General features: G+C 40.5%; 1 protein-coding gene across 1 annotated transcript in view; it reads right to left on the bottom strand.

Annotated features, from left to right (window-relative positions):
- galnt16 (UDP-N-acetyl-alpha-D-galactosamine:polypeptide N-acetylgalactosaminyltransferase 16) overlaps positions 1 to 21,375 on the bottom strand; it is a 34,487-nt gene that overhangs the window by 8,073 nt on the left and 5,039 nt on the right. Inside the window, exons 2-11 of the mRNA XM_079231103.1 lie at positions 18,575 to 18,756; positions 17,549 to 17,647; positions 17,398 to 17,465; positions 13,084 to 13,149; positions 9,283 to 9,404; positions 4,092 to 4,179; positions 3,695 to 3,779; positions 2,721 to 2,824; positions 1,628 to 1,754; positions 498 to 590 (exon numbers count right to left, since the gene is read on the bottom strand). Of these exons, the coding sequence (XP_079087229.1) occupies positions 498 to 590; positions 1,628 to 1,754; positions 2,721 to 2,824; positions 3,695 to 3,779; positions 4,092 to 4,179; positions 9,283 to 9,404; positions 13,084 to 13,149; positions 17,398 to 17,465; positions 17,549 to 17,647; positions 18,575 to 18,756 (1,034 nt within the window). The remainder of the gene's footprint in view (positions 1 to 497; positions 591 to 1,627; positions 1,755 to 2,720; positions 2,825 to 3,694; positions 3,780 to 4,091; positions 4,180 to 9,282; positions 9,405 to 13,083; positions 13,150 to 17,397; positions 17,466 to 17,548; positions 17,648 to 18,574; positions 18,757 to 21,375) is intronic.

Genomic DNA, 21,375 nt, shown 5'->3' with positions numbered 1-21,375 from the left:
GTTTATCATCTCAGTAAAAACTCCATCATTCTCTGGTTCCAGCTCCCTGAATGTGAGGCGTTGCTGCTTTTCTTTGTCATATATGACAGGAAACTAAATTATGTATTATTGGATAGATCAGGAAATTCACATATGCCACCTTGGGCTCTGGGAAGTTATCATTTTTTTCACATTTGTTCAATATTTTCTGATATTTTATAGACGATTCTGATTATCAAGAATATAATCAAAAAGTTAATCTATAATGAGCCTAACTGTTAGTTTCAGCACTAGATACAAATATCTAAAAAGTGCACAAAAGAAAAAGGTGAAATAAAGAGATAAAGAGATCTTTATCTACTATCACAAAAGTTGGCAACAAATAGTTTGTTATGGATATTATGAGCAATGGTTAAAACAACTTGTTGACCAGATTGATTGCCTGACTGAAGCATTAGGGAGTGAGTTTAACAAGGTATCTAAAATATACAATAAAAAAGACAGTAAAGTGGACAAACCTGCCAAAGGCCTTTCCCTGGGCCGACGGCCTCGCAGAGTAGTAGTACTGTTTATACTCGTCCATCCACACCTCGGCAGCCCGCCGGGTGTTCCTGCACGGACACAGACACACAACACCTGCTCACACACAGTAATGAAAGTGCTGCTGGCATTCCTGGAGGCAGCTCTAATGGCCGCGCCACACACAGGAGCCTTCAGACGACACAAAATCCCCATGTCTCTGTCAGGAATTTCATCCTCCCCAAATTCTTTGTGTATTTGCAAGTGAAGACAAACAGGCAGATGAGAGAATTTAGTGTGTCGACCAATACGACTTGCAGCAGTGTCGTTTAGACAAGATATTTACACAAAACTACGGCGGTATTTACAGCCAAGTTAAAATTTTGAACAGCACATTGGTGATAAATATTGTCTGTGTTCAGAAGGGGATGAAACAAAACTAAAGAGGGAAATAAACACACATCATAAAGCCCCCAATCCAGAAAATCCCAACCATTTTTTGCACCATTTTTTATCATAACTGTATTGTTAAGATATTTATTTGCTCTGTATTTCATTGTAGTTACTTACAAAATAAAAAAACTAAATACAAATAGACCTTCAGAAAACACTTGGTGGTTTGTACAACCAACTGTAGTTAAAAACGATGAGATAAAATGGAGATCAGATTACAAACTAATTAAAAAAATGAACCTATGAAGTTATATAATTTGGATACATATTTGTTGCTGAATCATTTAGTTTCTTGGTAGTCTGTTCAGGCCCGAGCATTTTGGAAATCTCTGTTTTGTTTCATCCAGAAAAAGCTGGATCTTTGTCAGTATCCTGGACTCTAAGAAGAACTGTTTCAAGATGAGGATTATGCAGTTTAATGTTGTTATGTTACATGAAATCTGGAGAAAGATTAGTTCCACACTTTATTCGTTTTCTCACTTCTGCTTGAGTCAAAACGTGTGAAAAGTGTGAAGCTCTTAATTTCACACTGAACTTTGCTGAATAATTTGACACTTAAGATTTTAATGCTGAGTAAAAGATGAACCGTTTTGGCTGTTGTTTAATTGTTTTGCTGTGTAAAAACACCGACCGGCAGACATGGACGTCAGGTGACTTAACAGAGCAACCCACTCACTTAATGTAGGTGAGAGCATTGCCTTCTGGGAAGTCGTACGGGTGCCGTTTCCTGAACACGTGACCCACGCGGCTGCAGGGAAGAATCTCCAGGCTTCCTCCGCACATCCACACCCGGAAAGAAAGCTCTGCAGGAGGACAGACACAGAGGATGAGGTCAAGTATGTAGGCAGGTAGTCTGTCTATATATATATATATACATATATATATATATATATATATGATATGTATATACCTGTATATATACAGTATATGTGTGTGTTAATTACACAGTCTGATCCGCATCATCCCAAGAGCGGCACGGCCGTGTTCATCTGATATATTCTTGATGCAGTAGAGCGATATAAGCTATAAATAAGCTGTAAATCAGCAGTATGAAAGCTGTTGTTGCGGATAATTTAATGCTCTGCTGTAAATTCAGAGGACACAATTGGCATCTAAGGAGCGGGCTGCTGGGCCTCTGCAGCATCCAGAAGCATCTGCGGTGGTCCAGAGCCAAGACGACTAAGTACATCAAATGTAAATGAATGCCAGTGTCATGACTTGAATTTAAATTTCTCATTATTATTTCTGCTTTCATGACAGTTGTGTCATTGGATACAGCTGGTTTTTATCTTTTTACAAATACACATGGGAGTCAATAAGAGGAATAAGCATTTTTCATTTCTTATAGTTCAAAATGATTTATATTCATTTTAGTTAGTGAGCACAAGATTTTATTGATTTACAGATTATAGAAAAATCCTGGTTCTTCTATTTTAATGTAAGTATACATGCAACCAGGTAAAAATCCATATACGTTATCCCTCATTGATTTTCCTTATAATACAGTGTTGTACAGAGAGTTGTTTAGACAGTTTAGTTTAGTTCAATATTGTAATTCTCCTGCCTACCCACTTCTCCTCTACCAAAATGTACACATATTTTAGAAAAAGGAAGTTTCAGAAAATAGAGAGGATCAATTAGAATGAATCAGTACAATTAGGAATATTTGCAACGTTCTGATATGTTTGAGGTTTCCCAGCAGGGCAGAGTAAACACTCTGAGTAGGACGCCTGTGAAGGATGAGTCAAGTAAACGTTGAGCGAGCTCACCAAAGTTCTCCCCTCCCCAGATGTCCATGTGGGTGTCATACTGGCCCAGGTGGTTGAACCAGCTCTTGTCCATGACGAAGATCCCACCAGCGATGACAGGAGTCCTGCAGAGTCGAGCAGAGTCATGTACTGTAATCCACTCTCTTATTCAGGGAGACATTTTTAATGTAGCCAGAGGAGTTTTTGAAGCATTCATAAGATGCTCTTATTCTGCAGAGAAAACTGTCATGCTTCAATTGATGTTAAACACTGAAATTATGTTGAAGTAAAGCTGACCTCAAATCCTTAGTTCATAGTTAGATGTATAATAATATGTGAAAGGGTGGAAAATCCACAGGCGCTCCAGGCTTACTGTGTGTTCACTGCTTTGTGCTAATCCTGTTGAACATTTGTGTAGAAGTAAAGCACAACATCAGCCGACTAAATAAAGGCCTGTGAAGGGTCCTTGTGTCAAATACTACTTTTATGATTTGAGATTTGTGGGAACATGTTGTATATTCCTAAATATATTTGTGTTACATCACTTTACAATTTTACACACTGGGAACCAGGTAGTATTTTAGGGTAGAAAAACATACAAACACAGGGCACAGAGAGCAGGAAGAACAGTGGGTTACTGTAAAAGGGGCTCAAGCAGCTATTTTTTCTTGCCCGTGGGCAAAGAAATGTCATCTTTAAACAAGAGGGACCACAAATGTTCCTACAAGAATAGAGCAGACGGCCAGAGAAGATTTTATGTGGTGAAAAGAGAAGTTATCCTACAACTCTCTGCATGAGCAGAATTTTACCCTTTTGTAGTCTACGATCACTGAGCTGAAAAATATCTAAGACAAATATATATTTTTTTGTATTTAAGCGTGTGTCACAACATTATGTTCATGATGAAATGTTAATGTCTGAAATCAATTATATGGCTCTGTGCATTCCTGCAGCACAAAGGAGGAGGAAGAAGATGAAGAGCGGTGGAGACAGACCTGATTGCCTGTGTGGGGTCGCTCCTTGCCATTTTCTGCTCGATGGGAATCTGCTCCCATTTGAAATGGAGACTCCAGTCAAACCCTGATGAGAGAGAGACACACAAGAGAGACACAAAAAGTCAGATCCAGTTACATCCCCTACATTGTTCTGCAGAAGGAGATAGATAAGAGTATTTCAGTTGAACTAACTTTCATGATTTCACTTTTCCAGCTTCACAAGCTTTACTTTCAGACTGACGCTAATCCATACAGGAATTTCTACCATGAGTTTTGAATTACTCTGGAAGGGATAGTGATGTCATATAACGAGGGAGTTTGCGAAAAAAGTGCTTTCCTCGACTGCAGCTGTATGTATCAGCCGTCACTGCGCATGATTTGTGTGTTGTGTCCTGACCTCCTCTCAAGTCGGCAGAGGCAGCCAAATAGGCAAAGTTATCCAGGCTGATGACATCAATGATGGGGCTGACCACTCGCGTATGGTCCTGCATGAGAAGAGAAGGACACATTGTTATTGAGACATGATCGAACGTTTACATTATAACTATTATGCCGATTTAAGTCTGTGTTTTATGCATGTTTTACATATCATAATCCATTACATTTCAGCCACATGGGTGATCAAACATTCCCATTTTTTCATGATACAGCCATTATTCCTATGTTAAGCAGATTGTCGCGTAAATACCTCGACAGCAATATGTTTCTGGATACTTAGTACGGGAGCTCACAGCTCTTTTTAATAACTGATGAATTGCAGAGAAGGGATTTATGGCACAACGTTAATTACTAAGCAGGTGAAAGGAGACGGGAAACAGTGAAAAGAGGTCAAACCCCTTCAATCAAAGACAACTAATCCTGTAGAAAGACTGTTTTAATGACATGAAACATCACATTTCATGTTTGTTTTTAATTAAGCATGTAAGCCAAAAGAGGGGAAGCATGGATTTTCATCTCAGAGGTTTATTCCCAAGTCTGCTAATTTGTTGCTCTCGTTACTAATATTAGCTGCTCAGTTTCAACAATGCTGGGCTGAAAAAAAAACATGCATGCAGGCTGAAATTAGCGACATCGTAGTTTCATTCCGTCGGGAATCGCATGGACGTAAACCAAGTTAGAGTAGAAGAGCTACAGAGGCTGTCTGATTTTGGAAAGCACTTTATTAAATAAAACGGGAGTTCAGATTGATCAGACTTCTTGTATAAATTGATTAAAAAGAGCATTGTAATTGAAGCGTGAGGCCTGCGAAGATTCCCCCCAACACTGTAATTGAGCCCCTCTATTTAGCGTTAATAGCCAGTACATAAATACTAATATATATTGATAACAACACACTGTCATGTAGTTGCATGCAAATGTAATGACTAACTATAACTGCTGTTGTGATGCACCTGTAACTGATGCTTGAACAGATGTTTGATATCACAATGTAACAGTTACATACCATATGTAAATACTTTTTCTGAATGACAGACGGTACTGATAGTTTTAGAAGCAATTAAGGGTTTTTCTGCGAATAAATGCTAAACAATTAATTAATTAGTCTTTATACTGTTTCTCAGTGTTGGTCCTCTTTTTATCTCTTTGGTTCTCTTTATAATGTATTGTATGATGAAGGCCACAAACTGAAACGTCAAAATAGCATAGTTCTAAATCCTACAACATGCTGGAGTTTAATGGGAATGACAGTACATGAGACATTCTAACCTCTAGTCAAAATATAAATAAAGCTTGCACGACTGAAACTTTTTATTGAACAATGTTTCAGACAAGCATCTCTCTCCGAAGCTAGTGAAAGTCCAACAAAGTCATTAAGTTTTTTTGGTGTATACTATGGCAAGACAATAAATCAATCTACCTCGCTAATGAGTATTACATGTCAGATTGTGCTCTAGGGGGCCCTGAAGTAGTCTCCCATTGGAATATGTGGCTAATGTGTTGTTTATTTATTGATGTTCTGATAAGGAGAGACGGTTACTGGGAACAGCCCTCCTCCCTCTTTATTTTGAACTGGAACAGGATAATTACAAATGCTCAACGTGGATTTTAACCATTGCCTCTTTTTGAGTTGTGTGATATTATATTTGTAAGTGTATAATGTATTTTCTGCTTATATTGTAAACATAAGCAATTCCTCGCACAGTTCCCAGCGGACGAATAATCTCTGAACAGTTAAAACTGCCTCCTGCTGAGGAAGAAACATGAACCTCAAAGTAAAGCAAAGCACAAGAGAACTACCGACTGCTGACGGCGTGTGTGTGTGTGTGTGTGTTTGTTTGTGTGTGCGTGTTTATCTGCATCTGTCTGCGTCTGTGCAAACGCTGCTGTTTGCCCATGAGGCCTCTGAAAGTGTTCGTGTAGTCACACAGCTTAGCATCGGGAGAACCCAACTGACTGTTTCCAATTAGAGCCGTCCGTCTCTTTGCTCAGAGGTTGAACCCGTCGTGAACTTTGGGTTCATTGCACCATCAAGTGTGTGTGTGTGTGTGTGTGTGTGTGTGTGTGTGTGTGTGTGTGTGTGTGTGTGTGTGTGTGTGTGTGTGTATGTGTGGGAGGGAGGGAGTGGGTGTGAAATGCCACTATGTCAGAGAGCAATTTGGAAAGTGATGATCTCAGCTTTAAGCAAAAGACATTTGTGGGACTTTTAATGAGCCTCTGTGATTTGATAACGCACAAAGAGGCTGCAATTGCATATATGGATGTCACCGGTGATCTCTCAATATCTCGGCCCGCTCTCACTCTCACACTCTTTTTTATTCCCCTCTCGTTCTGTGCTTGAATTTATTGTCAGAGTGCTGTGATTTTGTCCGTCACATCTGGCTGTTTTTAGTGCTGCTGATGAAGGGATTTAAGCGCATTCTTCGACTGTCATTTGGAAAAGTGAAATGATTTACATGATGCAGTGAAAATAAGCAACGGGCTTTGTGCAGACTGAATTTCACAGTTATCAAATGTCGTTTGGCGTGTGGCGATCTCCACTCCTTTGCTTCATCACTCAGTAATGTTACATCTGTTTCTGAATAAGAGACCAACAGAGAACGCACTGTGTAGCTTTGGCTAAAAGGTCAAGAGAAATATTTTTTTGTTTTTTTTTGCCTTGAGTCATTTTCTCACAGTGCAGGCATATTGCTCATACACTTTGTGGACATATTTGATCATTTGTGGTACTTTTGACTTCACGTATTCTCTTGAGTAATTAAGAATATAACATAAATATGATTGTTTGCTTTAGATAAAACGACCAAACTGTATATAAAATAGTAACATTTATCTCGACTATAGAGATATTTCCCTTAAAGATAAATATTTTGGCACTGGATTTCACTTAATCAGTGAGGCTGTGTCTGCTCCATTCCTGATAAATGTCTCTGTGCTAAAATGCAAATTGTTTCTTGTCTTTTAGACAAATGGTTCCCATCCTGGTGTCAGGTCCAAATATAAATAAGGAAGGGGCTCACGATGATTAACAGGATAGGAACACAAAGGTACGTTTACTCTTTCTGACTTTCTTTTATGGAAGCACAACTTAAAAAGGTTTGGGGGCCACGTCATTAGCTATGGTCAGTGAAAAAAAGCAAGAAAAAGAAGGGAGAGGGGCTCATTATCGACATACTTAATTCCTCATTACATTCAAAAGGTTTTGTTTGCTGCTCTAAATTAACAAATGAAAAGTGTCATTATGTTGCATTGAAACACATAGACGGTGATCCTTCATCCGTGTTCCTGCTCTCAGAGCCCTTCATGAACCCACAACTGTGGTACTAAGGAAGACTGACGAATCCAGGGCCGGGTGCAGCTGGGCCGAGGAGCTGGTGAATTATCACCGAGCCTGACGCGCTCATGAATGCCAGACTGAAAGATTGTAATGCAAGCGGGATGAGTCACAGCCGCCCAGGGCCAAGGATGAGTGTACGGCAGCACAACCACGAGGTGCACACGCTCACAGTGTGTAGAGTCCTCTGAATAAAACATTGTACAGTAGAGACCTCTGGATTTATGAGTTCTGCTGCATACAGACTTTCAATTTGGGTTCTTGTTTGGTTAACTTTCTGAACTAACAACAAAGAACAAAAACTTTATTTGTTGTTCTTTTAAAAGGAATCATTCTACATTTTGGTAGATATTATGGCTCTCTTGCTGAGGGTTAGATAAGAAGATTGTTACCATTCTTATGTTTGTTGGGTAAAAGGTTCAGTACAACGACAGTCAGCGTAGCTTAGCATAAAGGTGGGAAATTGGGGGAAACAGCTAGCATGGCTCTGTTCAGTACGAAAATAGGAGTGTAAAAACAGCTAAACACGATAAACCTGTGTGAAACTGCAAATTGAACTTCCGTTTATGTACAGATTAAACCACTGACGTGTTAATTAGTGTAAGTTTTAGGAGTACTGGTAGGAGGATTTTGTTATTCTTAGACGGAGCCATGTAAGCTGTTTCCAGTCTGTATCCTAAGCTAAGCGGCTGCAGCTACATATTCACAGAACAGACATGAATGTGGTAAAGATCTTCTCAGCAAACTACTCTCGGCAAGAGCGGATAAAAAAAAATGAAGCGCACTGGAAGCAGCTCTCTCCAAGTGTCAGAGCACACAAGAGAGGAGAAGGGATAACTCACAGGTCACAGGTTAATAATGTCGGGGGTCGGGGGGGAAAGCAGCCTATTACTCATTAGCAAGGGATGAATGTGTCCACAGCTACATCTCTCTTTATCAAAATAGCAGACACTCATATCTCGGTGAGTGTGCACGCTTATCTCTGTCTATAAATTATGTATTTAAATAATGTGTGTGCTTTGCTTGTGTGACTGCTTAGAGTTGATAAAGAAAAACAAACAGAACCAGTGAGAACTGACAGTCAGAACGCCCTTGAAAGTTCACATGAAAATACAACTGGTACAAAAAAATGACAGAGGGAAAAAAAAGAAAAGAAAAAATCCCCCTGATAATGAAAAGTGGCTGGTTTTGCATTTCATCCCGGTCGCATTCTTGTATTCCGAAACACTCATGCGTGAACGTGACTGTAGTGTCTCTGTTGGGCTGCACAATCTAATTTGTAGGATGCGGTGAAAGGGGGAGACCCTTCCCACTGCATTAAAATAAAAGACTGTTTTTGATTAGAAATTAATCCGGCATTGAGCTTGAAGCAGGAAAAAAACACACAACACAAACCACCGCATTACAACACAAAACAGACCAACTGAACTTGTTTAGTAAAACACTCCAGAGTCAAGTGGACAACAGATTGGTTGGGAAAATGACTGCATGCTCTTTCCAGCAGCGGCAAGGTGGAGAGGGATTTCTGGTGTAGTTTGAATTCAATCTTAGCTGAACAAACTGAGAGTTTATTTAATGTATTATGCGATGCCAACGTATTACACCACAGCCAATAAAATCTATCCAGAAAAAGAGCAAAATCCCCTGAAGCTTTACATCACAGCCACAAAAAGAAAAAGCAACTGTTCACCTCAGAAATATGTTGTGTGCGTGTGTGTGTGTGTGTGTGTGTGTGTGTGTGTGACGAGGTGTGTGAGCTGCACGTATGGAGTGTCTAATTGGAGAGTGTGAATGACGGCAGACTGTGGGTTGGTACCTCCTTGACTCTCTGGATCATCGGCTGCAGCCAATCGGCGTTGACCTCGCAGTGGCTGTCCAAGAAGGTCAAGATGGAGGCCGAGGCCGTGTTGGCTCCACGCACACGCGACCGGATCAGACCTGAGGGAGAGCAGCGGGGGGGAAAGGACATTGGAGTCTGAAACCGGTCCAATATCTTCAAATTTAATCACATTGGATGCTGCTTCACTCCAAGTAGGGACGTCAATATTTTCATGCCTAATGTTGGAATGTGAGGGATGAAACTGAAGCACTGATTTAACATGTCATAGTTAATTTACTTGTCACAATGACAAGGCTTCTGCTTTTTTTCTCTCAAGTTTGAGTAAAATACTGAGTTGTTGAGTTATTATTAATGTAAGATGTTAGTTTTTTATTTGATCTTTATAGGCAACTAAAGTTCTGGATATTTCAACCTCAGCTGCATACATTCTTGACCGTTATTTTTATAAACCGTCATTTGCAAGTCCCCAACTTCTTGGAAGACCAATATTAATTGACCGGAGTCGATTAATAAAAGGAAAACATTGTTACCACTGTTAACACAGTTGATTAATGCACCGGTTCTCTACTTCGCCTTGTCTACTTCTACTATCGTAAATGTATTGTTATTTCCTTTGTTTTCCAACAAGGCCTTGCAAAAGTCAAATTTTATTTTATATCTTTCTAAGTTGCATTCTAGGCAACTGTTGAGAAAAACAGGCCTCACTGCCTCTTTCACAGCGGATGCCTGCTTGTTTTTATTAATGGACGTCATTTGAAAACACAAAGCTGTTGATTTTTGATTACAAGTGACTTACAGCATGTTTACAAGTGATGTTGTTAATCTAGTCAAACTCTATTCAAACCACATTCAAAAGGTTTTCACGTGTCACGTTGTATCTGTTCAATCAGCTTTCTGCCCGCGAGAGTTTGAGGAATTTACTCCCAAACAGCACAGAAAATGCAGGTAAAGTTTTAATCAGTGTCACTTTTCCTTTTAAGTTCTGAACTATTTGAAGACCTTGTTAGGTGGAAAGGATTCTACGCAACCGAAAGCTTTTTGAAATGGAGCTGGCTAATTGGATTAGTCTGAAGTAGATGCCAGAGCGGCTCTCGCTTTTCGCCCCCACCACGCATTGCTCGTCAGAAAGAAAACATGTTGTGTTAATGTGGAGCTGAGAGTCAAATCTATTTTAAAACAAACCAAGTTAAGAAGAGAATTGCTACAGGCAGGAGGGGAAACGCTATGAAGGTATCTTACCTCATCAAAAGTGTGTCTACAATCACAGTAATTTGCATTTAACACAGACAAGTGTGGAGAAGGTTAATTGCCTTTTTAATTAAACAGATGCATCTCATCATCTGAAGAGTTTTGTTCCAAATTCAAAGATCGTTAAAATAACAGAATCATGTGAAGTTGTTTGTGAAGATAATTGTGTATGTGTGTGTGTGTTTTTAGGCACAAAAAGATACCTTGAAGTGTAACTTTCAGCTAATTATTTGTACCTTTCAAGATTTCTGTATTACACCTTGCGGAGGAGGTCATGTTTTTCAGCTTAATTAAGCGATTTCTTTTGTTCTCCACTTGAGCAGCTCACGGCATCAGCAGGGGAAAAAAACTGATTTATCTGTGTCAAATTTGTTTAGCTTTAATAATCAAATTCCTCAGAATTGCACTTTGTGACAAGGCAGTTCTGACTCTAACATCTTGAGGGTGCTTTCACACCTTCACACCTAACATGTTTGGTTCGGATCAAACTAACTTTAGATTGTCAGGGGACGACATGTAGCTACGGTTACAGAGAGATTTGTTATTTTATACCTTTTTTTAATCAACACTTGAATATTTCACTTTGTTCTCTGGGACTCTGATGTGTAAATAACCATTACTTGTAACCCTAGTATTCTTCACATTGTGTGTGGCGATAATAACAATAAATATAACAAATAAAAACATTTAATGATTTTAAAGATTGTCAACAAACACATTACATTTTTTCTTCCACCTGAGTGACATTTTTTATATGTTGATATATATGTTAATATGTATTGCACTCATTAATTTAAGGATAACTTAAAAACATCTTCCAGTTGCATGTCAGATATTTATTGGCAGTTCATTCCAACATTCACATCTTTGACAACAAAAGCCTGTTTGTTGTAACTGTGTGTACATTTGCTGCTCCAGTGCTTGATGACCTCAGGCAGCAGTTCGACACATTAAAGGAGAGAAAGTCAACAATGCCTGAAGGTGTGAAACCATTAAGAGCTGCGTCAAGTGGGAATCAAATCTTAAAATCAATCAAAAGGTCACTGACAGGGATTGCTGTCCTTTGCTGAAAATCTCTGTATTTGTTGGGTCGTCCAGTTTAAAGAAATAAAAAATGGATTATTTTACATTATTTTACATTTTCACTGAAGAGAAACTTACAATAGAATTGTCTGACATGCTGTCAGAGAAACTCCTCGGCTGCCAGCCGGGAACTGCTGGCCTAAATTCAATATGCTTATGTTTTGTCAGAATGTGTTTTGTGAGCCCAAACAAAGTCTCCAGTCGGCAGCGAGAGCAGCAACACAAGCAGCACCACAAGCAGCACCTGAGTAAAAGGGATTATTTTTAAGACACGCAAACAAAGCGGCAACACCGGGTCTTTTGGCTTTTAGTTTGACTCAACTTTCTAGTTTTTAAGGTCAAGGATTTAATCTAATTCCAGGATTAATTTAATTCAAATCAGAAACATATGGGTGATGACAACAAACAATGATTTTCATCTTTATTTTTACAGTTCTTTTTACATTTTGTGGTTTTTAATATAGGGATGAAAGAGTTGATGTCCACAGAAAGTAGCAGGTGCACAAAGGGGTTATTTATGCTGATTATGGCTCTGATAGTTATGAGTATATAGTTATAGGCTAAGTGTTGTCTTTGTTGCTGGTAGTGCTGAAATTATTGACAGTTGACTGATTGATTAACATAAACATAAATCAAAATCAATTTATCAAGCGAGTATGACAAAACCTTTTGGTTCAGCCTTCTCAAGTGCGACTATATTTGGCTTTTCTCAATTTCATTTCATTGTGAATTTAAGATTTCAGATGTTCATACAGAATGGGCTCTTAGTACTTGTGATGGTGAATGTTCACTATTCTTTTAATTAATGGATTGAGTGATTTATCATGGAAATTATTGTCAGTTGCCACAGTATTCTTTGGTCACTGCACTGAAACTGTATCACTTTGTTTATTTTTTTATTTTATATCATGTTATTTTTGTTTAAATGTGCTAAATTCGACATTCAGAGCATTAATAAAGCAATAAACAGTTATTTGCTCTGTAAAGTTATAGTGGAGTAACACGCTGTCGGCGCTGACGCGTTCCAGCCGGTTCCCGCTCAGGTAAACACCGTGAGCTCTGTCAGCACTGCTGCCCTTGTTTTCACTGTTTTTTTCTGTTAGCACTGTTAGTTTCCAGCTACCAGCTCAGCTGTCGCCATGTTGAGTGGAAGCATCCCTCAATCATAGATATGCTCTGAATTTGGAATTTAGCACCTTTAATTGATTTAATTAATCATTTTATTTTCCTCCTTATGATATCGTTGAATGCTGTTCTAAAGAATTTCTCTGCATTATGTAAAGGTGTTTGAGTTGCCTTTGTTTTTAAGTTAGGTGCTGTGCTACTAAAGATGTTTTTTCTTTATTAAAGACACAATAACTTGGACGGCTAAAATATACCACATGCAGCACATTTAAGCCCAGGCTCCTATCCTCCTCCTCCTCCTCCCCGTCCCTCCACACTCACCCTCTCTCCTGCCGTTCCTCAGGCAGCGCACTTTGGGGATCTGAGAGAGCAGCTGGCAGTCCTCAGCTGAAAGAGGAGAGCAGAGGAGATGGGATGTTATGGTGGAACAGCAGAACACACACTGAGGAACGCAGACCTCCGCATCGCCTCGTCTCACACTGTCACTCAGATGCATACCCTCAGTGAAAGCCACTCACGCCACAGTAAAACATGACCTAAACACGTTCAAACACTACGCCATCAGGGGCCCATCACGATCTTGAAGATAATCAGTAACACGTGAACTCAAAAAGCAGTTGAGAGAGACTGAGTGCTCAAACAAAACAGCTTCATTTCACAGGATAATTAAATTCAAAATCCTTTTTCCATAAACAAATCCAGCGAGTGGCTCATTCCCATCATCCACTTCCCTTTTCTCTCTGGCGCAGATCTCTTGTTGATGCTTGCGGATGGACATTACAAACAACACACAAACACAGGTACACACGCACACACACACCCTTGAGGGGATTAGCATTAGCAGCGGAGAGTGAGTGTGACCTTGCTGAGGGATTGTGGATAGATCAGGCAGAGACCACCTCGCCAGCATCGATACAGCCGTGTGCTGACAGACACACACATGACAAGTTGTAATCCTCCTTGATTTAATTTGCTGTGTTTACCAACGTGTTTGTTCGCATTTAAACTGTTGTATCACGTCGGACGTGTGTTTGAGAGCGGGAGTGTATAAGTTCTTAAGTGGCGCTCATATGGAGGGGACAGCTGGTGTGTGTGTGTGTCTGTGTGTCTGTGGAATTAAGGTTTAAGGACTCAGGGAAGAAGAGCACAAAGTCATAGATCACACCCACTGAGCAGATGTTGTATACTTGTAGCCAGATTGTGTGTTTGTGTGCGTGTGTGTGTGTGCGTGTGCGTGTGTGTGTGTTTGTTTGTGTGTGTAAGCTTGCATACATTATACAGTTACATGCATGCAACGGCATACGATGTGCTTCATTTATCCACGTTTTGAATATGACCTTTGTTAACTCAGCGGAAAAAAAGACAAATTAAAGCAGTGGTTCTCAACTGGTCTGGCTCCGGGACCCACCATCACCCCTGAATGACAAGCCGCGACCCCAATCAAGGAACATTCTCAACTTCTCAAATGTATTGAATGAAAAGATGGTGCAGTTTGAACCTGAGATAGTACAGGATATGTATGCTAACACAAAAACAAGTTTAATGATTAACTAAAATGACCAGCTGGTGGCGATCAATTAGCTGCATTTGAATTAAAAACCAAAAAGTGCATCTTCAGGACACTAGGTATTACTGAATCTATGACAAAGACTTTACTATGGAACAAGTCACTGTCTTGAGGGGCAGCTTTTCCACAAATTCATAAGGATTCATATACAAAATAAACTTTTCTTGTGATTACCTCATCAGTAGGTAAATACTGAAAAACATTGTGCTATACAGAAAATTAAGCTCAATTCTCCTCACGACCCCAGAGTTTTTTCCTGTCAGGCAGGCAGCGCCATCAGTTGTGAATTTTAGATTCAGTAGGCTGTTTTATTTAATTATCCTAAAAACCCAGAGTCTCCCCCATATCAGGATGGTTTGACCCACCAGTTGAGAATCACTGAATTAAAGTATTTTTTCTCAAAATGCAGAGCACAATAGAAATAAAAGAGCTGTTCTCAGCCCCCCAAAACACCTGTTTGCTGGCTGGTATGATTTGGTGCCTCACCGTACACTTATTTGTCAGTAGAACACTTCAAAGACCATTCATTTATTGTACACCAACTGCCAAATTAGTGCATGCTACTGTAACACCAGCATGCTGTGTGAACTGGGTTGTGTATTCCTACATGAGTCACATGCTGACGCCTGGACTCACAGGAAAGATCACTGTCCTAAACTGAGGTCGGTGTCCTTATCATTAAGGTGAGCCTTAATAGGATTACACCCAGGCAGGCCGATCCCTCTCCCTGCCTGCTGACCAACATCCTCCACCACCTCCTCCGGCCGTCTGCCTGCTGGGTCACATCCTGACCAATCAGCTCACACTCTCACTGCCTCAGCTGATGGTGAACCGACTGTGAAACTAAAAAACAAACACACCTTAACATAAAATCTTACAATCTGGTAACATTTGTTAATTGTGTAATTTGTAACAATCTCCCGTTACCGCAGTGAGTTTTCCCCTCAGCACAAAGACACAGCACACCACGGTTCAAGGTTTAGACCGGTTTATTTTTGGTTCTTGCTCTAACGGGGGCATCTTGTGTTGGTCTGCCCCTCCTGATGTTGGGACAAACACACAATCAGTACAGCTGAGGCCAATCAGGCCTCTTCCAGGCACAGTCCCCCGAGCCACCCACAACCACACCCCTCTGCAGCTGAGCATAACCACGCCCCCAATACCACAGTGTTTATTTCACAAATTATTTCAGCTATTTTGCCTTCATCGCGATGGCATCAGAGCTGACTTAAAAGCCAATATAAGAATGTTTGGTTTTTGGTCGTGGTTTGTATGTTGTATGACTAATTTACGGACTGCAAATAAAGAAAACCAGAGAAAAACACCCTAATGACGGCAAAGTAGCCCAAAGTGTTTTGGATTTAAAACATGCCGTGTTGGAAAAGAGCTGGCACCTCACTGTGCGTGCAGCCGCATAGAAACAACAACACGTAACTCTTAACATCATGTAGTGATTTCAGGTTTTTGACAACATGCTTAACCTCCAGCCTTCGAAACCCCAACTTAAACAGTTTTATTTCACTTTTCTTAGTAGGGATTACTGAGACCTCAAATTAAACGCAGCATTAGAAAATTGCGACACAGGGAGGCCGCGGAGAAGCGCTGGAGGGAGCGGAGCAATTGACTAATGGGAAGCTTATTTTGCTCAGTCAGCGTGAGGCAAAACTAAAAGACACTAGCCGGAGAGAAATTGTGTTTGAAACGGTTCCATGTGATAACGAATGCTGAAAATATAAAAAAAACGTAACTGGGAGGAGGATGAAAAGTCTCGCTCAAGGACAAGAAACAGACGGCCATGTTGGATCGACCGTGGTGATGCTGCCGGTTCAACGTGGGTTCAGGTGAACCGGCTGCAGCAGAGTGAGAGAAAACAAGGCATTAGGGAGCTAATAGAGCTCCCGCTGCTACTGCCGCTGAGACGCTACTGTGAAGACGTCTGGCCAGCTCTGACACCTCAGAGTGTGTCTCAGTGCGTGTGTGTGAGTGTGTGTGTCAGTGCTTGAGTGCACGTGAATGTAGGTCACCGTGCAGTTCCCACAGACAGAAGATGCATGTGGTAGTAATTACAGAAAGCGCTGTGGACAGTGTAAAGCATGAGGTCATATAATTCTTCTGCCTAATGCTGACAAAAGGGGAATCATTATGATGTGGTTATCCTCTAAATCCACCGTCCTGGTCAGCTACATAGAAACATAACCCTCACTTTATGTGGCCATTAGCTGATTTGTTTTCCCAATGTCAAGGTAATTAAACCACGAAGCGTGGTGGGAAAGCTCCTGCTCATTCCTGCTAATGCTTTGTTGCTGGTGTGTTGTATTCCCTCAGCAGCATCACTGATCGGTTACATAAAAAGGGAGAAAATCCTGAAGAAGCTCTCACCTCCTTGTTCAATTTCTGCTTTTCTGTGATGTCAGACGTCAGCGTGATTCATCTTCAAAGCCGCTCCTGTCTCTTGACATTATCCTCGCCCTACATTTTCCCATTATTTTGGACTAGTCGATTGTTGGAACGTTCCTTTGATATTTGCAGCAGACGAACTCATAGCAGAATGAACCGAGCTTGACACCTGGCACACTGGGCCACAGTCAGGTTCGAGAAATACAGAGCTTAAGGGCCCAAATGCTCTCGGTGCCCTAAAATCAGTTTGACAAGCCATATCTGTCTGATATTCACTCCTATTTTAATCCAGAGGGAAATATCTGTCTCTTTAGCTGCTAAATGCTCCACTATGTTCACCATCTGTCATGATGTGGTTGACTGTACCAGCTGAGCAGTAGTCAATTTGGAAAACTGGAAACAGAAGCCTGCGGTGGCTAAAAATGACGCTGATGAGAGCAGTGAGAGTGAAACAAAACAATGGAATGAAAGAAAAGTTATGATTATTACTGCTTTAGAGATGTTGTATCAGAAAAATATCCGCCAAATAAAATCATCTGTAATTTGTGTAAATGTAAAATGTAAACTCCTAAAATTCACCGAAACAATACAACAAAACCTCCATGTGCTCAAAGGCAGCAACACCAGTCTAACCACAGTTTTCCCCAGCAAAAAAAAAAAAAGAAACTTACAGTCGGAGCTGAAGTCATCGATCAAGATAATTTCTTGGATCAGCGATGGAGGACTTCGCATCAGGACACTGAGAGAGAGAAACAGAGAGACGGAGGTCAGAAAACATGACTCAATGCCGTCGTCGTCCCTGTGCTTGTTGACCTTTTTTACCTTTTGATGGTGCGAAGCAGAGTGGAGCGAGCCTCGTTGTGGAAGGTGATGATGATACTGGTGGAGGGAAGGTCTGTGTCATAGTTCAGAGAGGCACACCTGCAGAGAGAAGAACGTACCACACGTTAATCACACCGCGAGAGGATGTTTACCTTTCTCTGAAGAAGTCACATGCATGTGTTAAGTTGTCAGTCCGGTGTTTGAACACACACGGCGGTTCCCTGTGGAGTCGCCTCAGCATCGCTGCCACAGGGATATGGAAAGGTTTTGTTGCTAGGCAACAACCGCACAGATTTCTGATTCCTTACTTTATTCTGCTACCTACAGCATGGGTCGAAGCGTTGTCTTTTTGGTCCACGCTATCTGTTTTTTGTATTATTTTTGCAACCAGAAGAGGTTTGGGGCTAAATACAATCAAGCTCTGACTAAGGCATTTTAAAGCGACCGCAAAGGTTACAACAAACTTTCATGAACTGAAAACACACCGAGAAAAGGTTAAGTCTGTAAGATGGAAACGTGGACAACACTCAGTCGTTGTTGGCGTTTTAAAGTCGGTCTTCATCCAAATCCCTCTGAAATCCAAAGCTATATTTCATGTTTTCCACCAAAGACATTTCTATTATGACATATTTTCTCAACATGTGGTGAAGAAGTCCTTTCATCGTCTGAAAACCAGGTGGCAGAAGCAGTGCTTCAACATAAGCCTCTTGGTATCTGCATCTTGAGATCATGTGAGCCAGCGGCTCAACTTTGATTTGTAGAGCAGCCGGTGCCACTTTGTAACTTCCTGTCAGCGGCTTGAAAACGACTCGGAGAACGTTTCTGCGTCGCTCGTAGTGCAAAGACTCAGCATTAAAATCACCGTATTTGACCCTGACACGACCTTTAAGCGTACAAGAGACAGATTTTCCCAAACAACTGCGAACCCATGTGCAGCTCAAGCCAGATTAGTCCTCAATCCACTTGTGCAGATCAAAGCAGACAGACAGTCGGCTCCTGGGAGGAGGCGGCGTTAACCCCGCTCACCTGTAGTGTCGGGTGTCCCTGATGGCTCGCTCGCTGCCCAGCCGGTCGCTCTCCTGCAGGTTGAAGGCGTGCTCTCTGTAGGGGTCGTCCCCCGGCTTCAGCTGCTTGCCCGCCAGGTAGGCCTTCTCGTCGAAGCCACCCAGCAGCTGGCCCTGCTGCTCGGCCCGCGGGGGCTGGGTCACCTGCGGAGGACACAACAAAGGTGTGTTTACGTGTTCATGTCTGCTGGAAGAACTAGGAGAGACATTAAAACCATGTTTTACTGGAAATAAATTATAAAAAATCAAGTCAACGAAAGAATAAATGATTATAAATGAACAATGTGGGATTAAAGGACAAATACAAATCCACTCCCTGTTGCTCATGTAAACACGCAGAAGTGCAAACGCAGCGAGATACATTGTTTTTGGTGTCAACACTCCACTCCTTCACTGATTCTTTGGCCACATTTATCTATCTATGGTTGCATCCTCATCTCATGAAGGGATTTGTTTATATCATGTTTTAACTTTCTGTCAAAACCGACAGCATTTCATCTTTTAAATCTCGCTGTTGGTTTTGAATAAATTTCTCATTTTATCATTTCAAACTTCTACAACTGAAAATGAATTGGAGGGAAAATAAATCTTCCACTATTTTGATAATTAATTAATCCTTCATGTGATTTTACAAGCAAAAATGTCAAACATACTCTAGTTCCAGTGTTTTTCTTGGTTTTATATCTGTGCAAATGGAATATCTTTTTGGAATATTTTTTATTTTTCGGGATGGGCATTGTCACTATTTTCTGACATTTTAACAATGATCCAATATGATGATTGTAAGCTCCAGGCACCAAACTCATGTTTTCAAGGTCAACAATGAGTTATAAAATGTTTGGTATTTTTTTCTTGACAAATGACTCAAACGATGAACAGATTGTGAAAATTCTTGCTGATAAAATTCCCGTTGATCAACTAAATAATGAATGGTAACTGGAACTAACATGGAGCTTTTAAACACAACACAGTGTGAATCTCCTTCCCACACACACACACACACACACACACACGCACACACTGTGGCAAAGTGCTGGCCTGGCCATTGGGGGTCAATGTCTTGCTCAAGGACACTTTGACATGTGCAGGGAATCAAAAAGCCAACCCTGAGATTAATGAACAACTCGCTCTGCCTCCTGAGCCTCAACAGCCCCAAGACTAACCAGTAAACTGTTCCACCTCTATATTCAGTCTGAAATATCCTAAAGCTGCATGTACAACAAGTTCTCTGCTCTGCAATCCGCCTGCAACGCTGCTCATCTGGGAATTAAACCAAGCATCTCTATTGCACTCACGTTTAAGCCAGTCTGAAGAAAAGTATCAGCCTGAAATCATTCAAATGTAAATGCTACTTTCTAATTCAGGGCACCGTGTCATCGTCTAACGAGGCAAAAAAGGGGATGGGCACTCATCAAAACTAAACACACAGTCTATAAAACCCTTAGTAATTAACAGATTTTCCCTGCGAGTGGGAGGTAAAAGCAGCCAGGGAATACATGAAAGCAGATGAGAGCAGCTGTCATCAAGCAGAAGCAAACAGGGAGATGGAAGAATGGAAGAAGAAAGGAGAAAAGGAAATAAAGAATGATATTTGTTGTATACTGCTTTATTAAATGTCGGTGTGGATTTATAAAAAGCTCCTGACCAAGTTCAGGTGAGAGTGACCTCATTCTCCGTCTCTCCGTGGAAGCTTCTCCTTCAAGGATTCACACACAAACGTGTCGCAGTGCAAGATTAATGTCGATACCACTGTGTTACCTTTGCCGACTAAAGCTCTAAAGACTCCCTGTACACTAACTGCACAAAGGAAGAGGTGTTATATACAAATACATTTTAGAGGTACTTCTTATTATTATTACTTCTTATTTCCCTTCAGTAATCTCATTTTCTTCTACTTTATATTTCCAATCCACAACATTTTAGAGGCAAATATTGTCCTTTTTACTCCATGACATCTGACAACTTTATTTACTGGTCGGATTTAGATTAATAAAACACAGTATTATCAAAAATAAATCATGATGTAATGTGTTGTTTTAGTTTATGATACACTTTTATTGGGGAGAATTCACAGGTTATATATATACAGTATATAATTTATTTTTTATTTATTTTTTTGTTATGCTTTGTGGGCCTGTCCCTTTCAGAAACCAGCCAACCAACCTTTTACCAGCGTTAGGATATTTATCCTATTGTATATATGTATATATATATATATATATATATATATATATATATATATATATACATAAATACAATAGGATATATATAACAGACTCATCATTACTTTTATAACAGTAACATGACCGGCTGATCCCAGTGCAGTGTGGGAAAACAGATCTAATTATCTACCCTCTATAAATAGCAATTGATGTTTAGCAGACTGTTGCAGAGGAAAGTGCCTCTTCTTTTCAGTCCTTTATAACAGAAAACCCGGTCAGATGCTTGATGAAAGTGTTGGTGATGACAAGAAGCAGATGTCGACACATTCTCACGTTCGTGGTAGACGGGAATTTAAAATACAAAAAGGCGTATTATTCTCGTGTTTCCCTGAAATTCTTCTTGTATCTTCTGTGCACCTGTGAAGCACCATGTAACTTTGCTTGTTTACACACTAACACCCTGTTAGGAACCAGGAACCACGGGGAGCAGGACCCACAAGCAGACACAGGCGAGGTACATGCTTTAACAGAACAACGTTTACTAGGCAAACAGTCACAAACATCAAGAGGCAAACCGGCACAGGACAGGGAGTTGACACAA

This window comes from Taurulus bubalis, assembly GCF_910589615.1.
Source record: "Taurulus bubalis genome assembly, chromosome: 1".
Lineage (NCBI taxonomy): Eukaryota > Metazoa > Chordata > Actinopteri > Perciformes > Cottidae > Taurulus > Taurulus bubalis.
The sequence above is the reverse complement of the archived record's forward strand: the minus strand, read 5'-3'. Positions and strand labels throughout refer to the sequence as shown.